Source organism: Metopolophium dirhodum, chromosome 1 (genome assembly GCF_019925205.1).
Source record: "Metopolophium dirhodum isolate CAU chromosome 1, ASM1992520v1, whole genome shotgun sequence".
Taxonomy (NCBI): Eukaryota; Metazoa; Arthropoda; class Insecta; order Hemiptera; family Aphididae; genus Metopolophium; species Metopolophium dirhodum.
Genome location: NC_083560.1, coordinates 52711776 through 52724141, shown reverse-complemented (window position 1 = coordinate 52724141; position 12366 = coordinate 52711776). Strand labels below are relative to the sequence as shown.

The 12366-nt window shown below is 26.8% G+C and overlaps 1 protein-coding gene across 1 annotated transcript; it reads left to right on the top strand.

The window, feature by feature from the left end:
- Nucleotides 1–1760: 1760 nt before the first annotated feature.
- Nucleotides 1761–8700, top strand: LOC132934802 (uncharacterized). The gene is made up of 7 exons (XM_061001163.1): nt 1761–2335; nt 5055–5332; nt 5769–6202; nt 6751–6931; nt 7015–7193; nt 7905–8067; nt 8176–8700. Exons 2-7 carry the CDS (start codon nt 5059–5061, stop codon nt 8637–8639), a joined length of 1695 nt encoding a protein of 564 aa, XP_060857146.1. The 5' UTR covers nt 1761–2335; nt 5055–5058; the 3' UTR covers nt 8640–8700.
- Nucleotides 8701–12366: the final 3666 nt, after the last annotated feature.

The following is a 12366-nucleotide window of genomic DNA, read 5'->3' as shown; positions in this document are numbered from 1 at the left end:
TATAGTGGTAATATAATATATTACTGTATACATAATGGGATTAAAAGCAAATAGTTAATCGTAATATTTTAGACATTTTCTGCGATGTTGATTTTTAATAATCTGAACTATAACTATAATTTCTATTTGCAACATTTAAGTTCATTATTTCAGTTCAAAAACTCAGCAATTTCTACAAAACATAAAATTGTACAACTGATGTATATGTTATACATGTATTGAAATTAAAAACAAAAACATCTCGTAGGTATGCGTTTAATGAACTCGTCACTTTTTCGTGTTACAAACAATAAATAGAACATGATAAAAAAATATGGTACCTACTCTTATAGTTAAATGAAATAATGATGCTATTGTCTATGATATTACGCTGTATGAGTTAAATCACAATATTCATTGAAAAATAACTATCACGTGTATAATATTGTAAAAATCTTAAATTAGAGATATTTTTGAATTTTTATTTTATTTTAAATCGCCACGACGCGCCGTTTAACAAAAATATAACTTTTAAGAAAAACTAAATGTAATATTGAAATGTTGATACTTTTATCGTCTTAAACACCTAAAATCACACATTTAAACGTAAATTAAATTTAAAAAATAATATTTTAAGGTTGGTAAATCGTTGTGTGGAGCGAGGAACTTTTACACGTATACGATAGGCAATTTCGATGAGTAATTATTACGATGTAACTATTTCCGAGGATATTTAATATTTATACCCCCCATAACACTACATTTTTACCGGGAGGCCACTATATCCTAGGACAGTGGTTTTTAACCTGTGGTCCGCCGTCCCCTGATAGTCATGTCGGGGGTCCGAGGCAGCCTTTACACATATAACATACGTCAATAAGTGACGTGAGTGCATTATTACAATATTGCTGGGTTATTATTTTTTTTCATATAATATAATATGTAGATTCTACACCAAATAATTGTATTATTAATATTTATTAAGTAATCAGATTTTCTTGTCATTACGAAATGTACATGCGTACCTACAGCCAGTGTCGTAATTGCGGGGGGGGGGGGGGGGGGCAAAGTATTATTTTGCCCCTCCAAATAATCCACATTTAAAAAGTATTCTTAACTAGACTGTTAACATAATTTTAAACAATTTTTTTTCTTCAAATTACTTTATCAAAGTTTATATTTATTTTAGGTTTCTATTGTTGAATGACATTATGTTGACGTATTGTCAGTGTTATTGTTATCGCAATAATCGCATTATTCGTGATTATTATTATCCGTTATTCATAAACACGTTATTATCTTGAAATCGCGATTATAAATACAGGAACGGCCGAACGGGAGGTTAATTGTTTTGCCCCCCCCCCCTAGATTTTTGTTCAGTTACGCCACTGCCTACAGCACTTACTTTCCTGTCAGTAAGTGCAGTTGATCGATCGTACTCAAATACTCAATTATAGATTTATATTACATTTTTATAAAAAAATTAATTGTAATAAATAATAATTATTATGATTTTGGTTATGATAACATGAGATGTTTTGTAAAAAAAAGGTATTTTAAAAAAATTTGGTAAGGGGGGCCCAATTTCTAAAAATCTTTCATTAGGGGTCCGTGATTTACAAAAGGTTAAAAACCGCTGTCCTAGGATATTTATACCCCCACTACCCCATAACACGAAATTTTTACCGGGGGTAAATACATATACTAGTATATTTTTACCTTGTCGGTAATTATATCATACACAGAAAGAAAAAACTAAGGTGAAATTAACAGAATACATTTGTTAAGTGTTAACCAACATAAGTTTGTTAAGTTTATTATATATTTGTTGTTAAAACAGAATTTTTATTGAATTATTTATATTTTTATTAAATTAACAACTAAGCTTTTATTAAATTAATCACGCCTTATCGAATTAACAAAAAACCTTTTGTTAATGTTCTGAGCATATAATTAAATACAATTTATTATTTTAACAATCATATGTTTGATTTAATATTTATTTTTTTTAAACCAAATAAACGAATTTATTAAATTAACAAATTATATTGTTAATTTAAAGTAACCGCATTGTCATCTATATTTGAATTATTACCAATTTAAAAATAGATATAAATTACTGGAAATCCCATTTTTTTCAAATGTTAACAATCAATTTATTAATTCAACAAAAGCTTCATTAAATTAATAATATTTTTTTTCCGAGCGCATGCGCCAGACTTCCTGACTTCGACATTATCGTACTTTGTTCAACAATTGTATACAGTATAGTTTTTATTTTTTACTTATATCGTGTGATAACTGTGCGTTGTTTTTTGTAATAAACATTTAGTTTCAATCGTGAACAAATCCAACGGTAAGTATTATATTGTATTACATAATATTATATTAACAAAATGAAATGCTTCATTTGTAAATTAAATGTACAATCATTGCCATCGCTCGTTTACCATTATAAGATTATACACGTGTTAGGGCCATTTAATTCATACACTTGCGTAGAGGACGATTGTTCAAAATCTTTTCAAAATCTGAGTAGTTTAAAAAAACACATCCTTAACAAGCACGTGAACCCTGTGGAAGATAACTTTCCTGAAACTACACATTTGCATAGTGGTATTTTGACAGATAGTAATAGTTACAACAGTAATAATTCTGTTAATAATGATGCCAGTAATATTTTATTTGATCAACATAAACGAGCCAAACCAAACGAGGATATCTTTGACACAAACAATTGCATTAAAGAACTACATTTGGGGGCAGTAAAATTTTGTTTGACATTGCATAACAATAATAATTTTTGTAAAAGTGATGTTCAAAACATTCAAAGTAATATTGAAAATAACATTTTAAATCCTATTACAAACTTATTAAAGGGTGTTATTCAAAAGGAAATAAAAGAACCATTACTACTATCTAAATTTACCAAAGTTGTATTAGGGATATCAGATCTTTTTGAGTTTTGTAAAACTGAACATTTGTTAAATAACTGGCTTAAAAGCAATGAACTCATAAGTGACGAATACAAACAGTTTACTATTAACAATGAAGTAAACTTAATTTCTAATAATGGACAAACAGTATATGATGAAGTACTTACTAAGGGAGTTATAATGCCTTTTAAGTTTCAAATAAAAACATATTTTGAGCAAAATAATAACTTAAATACTGCAATTAATAAATACAACAAACTTATAAGTGATCCTGAATCAAACACCTGCTCCATAACTAACTTTATTCAAGGTTCGTTATGGAAAGAAAAAATAATTACATTTAAAAATAAAATTGTTATGCCTTTTTTTATGTACATTGATGATGTAGAACTTAACAATCCATTAGGCTCCAAATCCATGTGTCATTCATTATCAGCGGTGTATTATAGTTTTCCTCTCAGTGAGCATAGTTCAAAGCTCAATAACATTTTCTTAACAGCCCTTATAAAATCTAGAGATGTAAAAACCTTTGGGAATGATTTATGTTTTAAACAGATAGTTTATGAAATAAACAGCTTGAGTAATGATGGTATAACAATAAACACTCCTACTGGTCCAAAACATGTGTATTTTATTCTAGGTTTACTATTAGGGGATAACCTGGGAATTAACAGTTTATGTGAATTTTCAAAATCATTTTCTGCTAATTTCTATTGTCGATTTTGCAAAGCTCATAAATCTATAACGCATAATTTATCAAAAGAAAATGGTTCTTTACTCCGTAATGTTATAAATTATACAGAAGATCTAGAAAAAAATAATTTTAAACAAACTGGTATTTATAAAGATAGCATTTTAAACCAAATCACCACATTTCATGTTACGGATAACTTTAGCGTAGACATTATGCATGACATTTATGAAGGTATTTGCCATTACAATATGTGTCATTTAATAATTTATTACACAGAAAAAATACAAATTTTTTCTTTAGAAACCCTTAATTTAAGAAAACAAAATTTTGACTATTGTGAACTTGAACAAAAAAACTTATCACCACCTATTGAAAAACATCATCTTCACAAATTTCATTTAAAAATGTCAGCAAGACAAATGATGTGCTTTGTTCATTTTTTTTCTTTGATCATTGGTGATTTAATTCCAGTGGATGATGAGGTTTGGCAATTTTTTTTAATTTTTATTGAAATTATAGATAGTTTATTAAGCCATACGTTTACACGAGATATGGTAAAGCATTTAAAAATTCTTATTGAAAAACATAATTCAGATTATGTTAAATATTTTCAAGACAACTTAAAACCTAAGCATCATATATTGATACATTATCCTACAATTATTCTTAAATCTGGTCCTCCAAGACACTATTGGTGCTTTCGTTTCGAAGCCAAGCATAAGGAGTTGAAAATGTATGCTAGGGCAATAACATCTCGAAGAAATATTTGTTTAACATTGGCAAATAAACATCAATTTAAATTTGCATATTTCATATTAAACCAAAAGAAAAATAGTTTGCTAGTAGAAGCCTTGGAAAAATATAAACTTGATTCAAAACATGTGGCAATTATTTTTGACTTTATAAATGTATCAACTAATAACTATATCAGTTATTCCAAGATTGAATTTCGAGGTACAATCTACAAAATTGGCAATTTTGTCACTTGCTTTAATAGTGAAATTTGTTTATTTGAAATTCTTGAGATAATGTTGTTAAAAAATAATACAGTATATTTTGTTGTTCAGCAAATTCTATTAGAATTATTTGACACTCATTTTAGAGCATACAAAGTTGATATAAATAAAAGTGTCGTTTCCAAAAGTGTTATGAATGTTGATCAGTTCAATTCCCCACCTTTAAATATCAATAAAGTTACTGGTGGTAATCTTATGATTAGGTTGAAAGAATATTTCTAGAACTGGAAATAATCGAATCTCCTAATTTTGTTTTTATTTATCTCATTTTAGTATTAGTATATTTAGGTATAAGATGAAGATGTAGGTACTAATATGTGTAGTATTTATATCTTTCAAGTTTTAAAATTAAATAATTTAATTTATGTAATATGTATATATTTGTGTGCAATTATATTTTGTATTTCTAAATGTATTTTATGGATCAAGTAAAATGCAACACCAAAAAGAAGATTACTTAAATCTATTCAGAGAAAACCTTGAGGATGAAAGAATTTATACAGAGCTTCAGCTACCCTCCTGCTCTTCAATTTCCAATGATGAAAGATTAGTAGAATGTCCGAATATTATGGATAATTTTTCTCAACTATCACCGCCAAGTCATGATATTTCACCTAAGCCTTATCATTTAAGTTTTGAGGATCAAAATATTTTAAAAGATATGTTGTTAGGTTGGAACATGGAATATTTGTATGAAACTTGCTTAGGTTAGTATTATAAATTTAATTTTCGATTAATTTTCGATTAATTTTCATAGCTATAAATATTTAAAATTAAAGTATTGTTTAATACTTGTATAATTAATAATATTAATTACTGTGTAACAAATTGCAAATTATAAAAATAAAAATTCACAAAAGCCAGATTATTATAAGTTGTAATAATTTAAATGGTAAATAATAAATATATTATTTATTGTTCTTTATATTTTATAATATTTGAATTTGATTTTTATATTTATATTTTAAATATTTTATATAACCCTATAATGGTCTATAGGCTGAAACATGTATAGTTACCATTTAAATTTTTATAATATTTTGGCTCAGGATTTTTATTTTTATAATTGTACACAGTAATTTAAATTATTATTTATAAATATTGACTATTATTTATTTTAATAGAACCATATTTTTGATTTAGCTGAATGTATTGATGTCGAGGCGTTACAATCTATAAGTACTATTGAAGTTGAGCAGCTTTTATCAAAGTATCCAATGGGGGTGAAAATAAAATTTAAGAAAAATCTCAAGCAATTGCAAAACAAACCAGAAGAGGTTACTGTTGATGTAAGGAATACATCAACTGTATCCACTTTATCATTTTCCAACTTACCAGTACAATCAATTTGCCATATATCTCCACAATTTTCTTTACATGATGTCCTTAGTAATAGTTCTCATGGGGTAATGATAACAAACTACTACAAGTCAAATAAAAGTTTAAATGAGTCATGTCGCAGTTTAATGATTGACTTAATAATATCGAGTCTCATTGAACAATCTATCTCTATGTCTGTTGGTCTGGCAGATACTATAGCAAAGACAATTGTTGAAACTTTTACAACTGAATTGAAGGTAACAAAATTAACACATTCAATTTTCAGTTATTTATCTTAAATTCAAAATCATAGAAATGTTTATTTTTAAAATTGTAAAAGTAGTTACTTAACAAGTTGAGCGCCATGAGACCCAATTTTGGTTCACAACTAAATTTTGATGATTGTCAACAGTGATTTTAAAATTTTGTTTTCTATTGCCATGGTATATAAAACTAAAATATATTTTTGTTATTTTGTGATTATATTTAAATGTCTTAGAAATAATAATAAAAATTAGGTTTTTGCTATTCATATCAAAATATAGTGCAGAATCTGAATAAATTAATTTAATGATTAAAATCCTATAAACGAGAACCAATATTGGGTGTTAATTAATAAAAGTGTAATATTAGTGAGATCCTATTGTACTTCTCATGGCAATGTAAAAAATTCAACGAGAACTAAATTTGGGTCTCAAGGCGACATTAGGAAAACTATAAAAACCCATATGGCGCTCAACCAGTATAACTGAAATAAATACTAAAAGTGTACATAGATTAAATATTTACTTACATTTTTATTCAGGAAACATATTTTGTTAGAGATACAGACAATAAAGCGCCAAAAGGGAAACTGTATGCAAAATATTTCAACAAAATAAGAAGTTTGAAAAACCATGGGCTAGTGTCTCAGGGCCCATTAAAAAAACGTAAGCTTGAGAAAAATAGTCTCACCCGGATATCTGCAGCATTCAATGATGAATTAGGTGATGAGTACTATGGACTAATATTTAAATATATATTTGTAAGTTGTTAATTAAATTAATTTGTTTATTTATTAAAATAACAGTGGTTGAAGAAGATCCTGAAAGATATATAAGTCAGTTGAACCATGATGAATTATCATGGCCTGATATAGAAATAATTTGGAAAAAAACTGCAGTGTACAGGCTAAAATCATTAAAAATGTCGGCTACTGATTTACACAATACATGGCCTCACTACAAGAAGCCACTTGGATATAAACTTGTGAGATTTTATAATTCATAAACCTAATTTATAAATTATATTTAGTGATATGATTGCTAAAAATATTTAATGCTTAATCTTTTTAATATTATACTAAAATGTATAAGACAATGTTTTTGTGCCGTAGGTAATTTAAAGTTTGAATGCCTATTGCATAAATGTATCTCTGTGTTGATAGGGTGGATATCTACAGTGGCGGCTTTAGTCTTCAAAACTCAAAGAGCAAGCTTCATAAACTACCCACCCACCAACTAAATTTACTAGGACCTATGCAATAGTTTTAGGTTCTTCTTTTGTTAAATTTTTACAACTTTAACAATTAATAATAGATTGATACACTTTTTTTTAACTAATCTTTTGTTATGATTAAACTTGCACAACTTAAAAAAATGTTTTTCCCATTTTTGGGGCAGGAGCAGGAGCAGGAGCTTCTAGTATTCTTACAACAAGCCCTCGGGTATCCAACAATAAATTGTTACTGTATCAAATTATTGTGTTTAATAAGCTACCTACCTATGAACAATATTATTGATAACAACATACCACTAATTAATACAGTTATACTTATGACTCTGTAATAAGTTTTTAATACCTATATAATAAAATGTATCTTTATTAAAATGTATTTGAAAATTTGAACCCCTTTAATATTTTAGTCATCCTAAGAATTGTAAGTTAGAATTAATATTGGCATATGTCTTACTTTTATAGGTTGACATTGATTTTCAGTGTCTTCAAAAGGAAGCATCAAATATGCTAAACATTTTTGATGACACCAAACTAAAAGTTATTCAAGTACTGAATCAACGGCTGAAAGATCCTTCAAATAAGAAGTTATACAATTATCTGATTGACAACAGTCAAGTAACTGAAAGTAAGTTCAGATCATGATCCATTATTCGTTCATTATTTACCAATATTTTATTGAATTAATGCATATTTTCTTTCATAGAATTAATTTTCATTAATTTTCTATTTTCAGGTTCTAAAAGTTGTATAATATTGTATCTCCTACATGCAATTTTAATACCAACAAACAAAAAGTCATCCACCGACACACAAGGGAAAAAAACCATAGTAAAATATTCAATCCAAGATTCGCAGAACAGTTTTATGATGATAGCGCCAACTGCAGTAGAGGTTGAAGAAATGATCAAGCGAAAATATAATGTTGGCGATACCATACAACCATGTATTATAATTATAGGAACAATTAGGGAACCACTGGAAGTATTGGTTTTTTTTGATAGTATTAAATACAAAGTTTTTTCCCCTATTAAAGCACTAGACATTTGTTTCAAAATTTTCCATGTCTTCAATATAGAATATCCAATTGAATCTATAAATGTATGGCTATTTGTTCAAAAATTATACTATAATATTGTTAACAAATATGACAAACCTTGTCCTTTGGTTAATCAAATTGTTAGTGAAATTAAATTTTGATAAATTGTTTGATTTTTAAAATAAAATTATTTTTAGTCTTAAAAATATCTTATTTTTTCATTACTATAATACCTACCTTCTGTTACATTACCTATATGATACTAATGACGATAGTAGTAAAGTAATAAGGGGTGTTCAGGGGATATAAACCCCTAGAAAGTGTAATATATATATATTTAATACATGTATAATATTAATGTCTTCAAATATCCATCTATATTTTAGTTTATATATAGTGATATATATATTGATGAATCTTCCTCCTAAAAAAAATCCTAAATACGCCACTAAACGAAGGTATGATTTTAAAATTAACAAACCACAATTTTCAAATCAATGGTTAAATAATTGATGATTTAATAAAAAAATATCTTGTTGATTTAATAAAAATTAATTTTTTTTAACAAAATAATTGATTAATTTAAAAAATCATTTCATTAGTAAGCACAATAATTCTAATGGTGTATTATTTCAAAACAACAAAATAATTTGTTGAATTAAACATTAAATTAACAGGGAAAAATGTTGTTAAATCAACAAAATATTAATTTTCATAATAACAAACTCCCTGTTGGACCTATGTCAATCATTATTTTGTTGATTTAACCTCAATTTTTATTAATTTAACTGCGGTATTTCTTTCTGTGTAGTATATTTATACCCACCTAAAATGAAATTTTTACCGAGGGAGGTAAAAATTATTAAGGGTAATAGAATCCTATGACACAGGGCCCAATGACGTCACGTGGCTATTCTAGATTTCTTAGTATGTCTTAAAATAATATTTTTTTACATCGGTTTACACTAAATCATTTCATACAGCCATAGCCACAATAATTTAACATATAAAAAAAATTTAAAGACAATTTTTTTTATGTTGTGTGCTCTTTTAAACATAATATTTGACTCATTGGTATAAAATAATGGACCCGGTTAGGTTAGGTTAGTTTGGGATTTAGGAACTTATATATTTGTGTTAATGATAGTAAATTAATTAATAATAGTAAATAGATCTCAATTAAAAAAAAAAAAAACACTTTTATAATGGCAGGTTATTATTTTAGGAGGTTGGTAGGTATATTATATAAGTTCGTATAATAACTTGTTTAAGAGTTTTGAGGTGATGATGAGAAATTGATTATTCGATTCAGGGGTGAGGGATAACAGCTAAAGATATTTAGTACGGGAGGTAGTTGTATGTTGTTTTAAAGTTTTAAAAGTAAGGAATTCATTTATAATAATATTATGTTTTACCGTTGGATTAACTCCGCATGACAGCATATATTGTAAGTTCTTTTTTATTCATTAAGAAACTATGTGTGAGATGGGTATGACCAATACGTGACCTGGTTATAGTTTTCTAAGAATTTACTGGGGATGTGTTCATTTCTCTATATTGATTAGTTTTGTGAGTTGGGAGTTCGAAATAGAAAGAAAAAAAGTGGTTAAGTGGATGTCGCTCTGCTGTACGCTTGTACAGTAGGTTACAAGAATCACTGTATGTTGTAAATTTAAACATAAAATAGTTATTAATAAAACAATGATTTTATTTTTTTTTTAGATTTTTGTTTACACAATAACCTACTTACGCGGAACCTTGTTTTAAATTTTCAATCCTTAGCTATAAGGCTATAAAGGTGAACATTTTATACATTTTTAACTACAAAATAATTTTTAAATTTTAAATTTGATACAATTAATCAAAGTTCAAATATTAAATGCTTATAAAAAAAAAATGTGCCGTGTATTTTTTACATTTTTCAACTGCTATTGTAACAATATATCAGGAGTAGGGCTAGGGACTTCTTAGAGTTTATATATTTTTAAATTATCTTTAAAAACATAGCCCATGTAATTGAAGAAATTTGTTACATAGGAATGCGAGTTATATTTAAAATTAATAGTTGCGTATTAATAAAAATAACCTAATTTTAAATAGATTTCCTCGACTTGGAATAATATTAGTATGATGGTTTTATTTATAGAAAATAAATATTTTGAAATAAAATTAGTGTTTGTTTTCCTCGCCGATCACTCACATTGTTGCTTATCGGTACATCACACGCGTGATACCCTAAAACTCGATGTAAGAAGAAAAAAAATCGGAAAAGAAAATTATTAATATTTACTTGTTAGTACCTATACAAGATTTTTATTATCAATTACAATTTATAATTTTGAAAATATTATCTAGATATTAAAATACAAATGTTTTATTCAATAGGTACTATGATTTTTTTTAATGTATATTTTAAATTTTAATAGCATAGTTAGTGATTCTTTAGAGTTTAGGGCATAAACGAATACACATTTTAAGGCCTGAATCATGAAGTTCCTATCCCTCTATTTAAGATCCTTGTATTAATTTTTCTTGCATTTAAACCGAACAAATACAATTTTATTGACATTTGTAAAAAACGAATGTATTATTAGAAAATAACTAACATTTTTTAAAAATTGTTTATTAGTATCAAATTTTATTAAGTTATCAAGTTGAAGCTATAAAAAATAAAAATTTAACATTTTATACATTTTTAACTTAAATTGATTTGTAATTTCTGTAAAAAGTTGAACTAGGTAACTAAAACGTTTACAAAAAAAAAAAAAGTAGCTATATAATATTTTTGATATCTTTAATTGGTACCTGTATTAATTAATAACAACTTATTGTAGGAACCTTTTATACAATTTTTTTACCCGAAAAAAATAACTATACATAAAACAAAAAAAAACTAAAAAAAATCAAATATACCTATAATTTATAAATAGCACAGAAAAACAAATATTTTTGAAAAACCCCCCTCAAAGTTGAAAATTGAAGCACTTTTACTGCTCCAAAATGTGATTATGGACACACAAAAATAAAAAAAGTAACAAAAACACACATCATTGTAAAATCATTCAACATTCAGCTCAGAATCTAAAACATTTTAATATTGGACGTTCGTATACATAACGGCTAACAAAATAATATATACAATATTATAATATTATATTACAATGTAGGTTGATACCGAGTTGCGGTCGAGATTATAACAGGTAAAAAAAAAAATCCGAGTTGCGGTCGGGATCAAAACAGGTTAAATATCAAAATAGGTAAAAATCCTAGTTGCGGTAAAAAAATATGATTAATAATTATTATGTTTTAAATATTTACATAGTTACATATTATTATGCTAAATACAAAAATGAAACGGTCAAAATACAAATTTTGAATATAAAATATAAAGTAAAGAAATGCATAAAGAAAAAACTGTATTTATTCATACAATTTTGAAATCAAAAACATTAGAACAAGATAATGCTTTCTTGATAAATTAAAAATATTTGAAGATTTTATTTGTCATACGTTTACATGGCCATAGTAAAATTCTATTAAACCTATTAGGTACGTAAACAACATTTATTAATATGATAAATATTTAAAATTTCAAAAAAGGGGGACCCTCGTGTTAATACCCCTCACTTTGTTTTTTGGATAGCGCTGGGAGTTTTTGTGCACAAACGTCGGGATCTGGTGCACATTTCTGCACAAACGATGCACAAACGTTTGGCACATTCAAAAATCCAAATATTCAATGTGGGGGGGGGCTACCGTTTCAATGGCCCCCCCATTTTGTTTTAGGGATAGAGCTTTCAGTTTTTATGCACAAACGATTGGACTTGGTGCACATTTCTGCACAAACGATGCACAAACGTTTGGAGTGGTCAGAAGTTCAAATTTCGA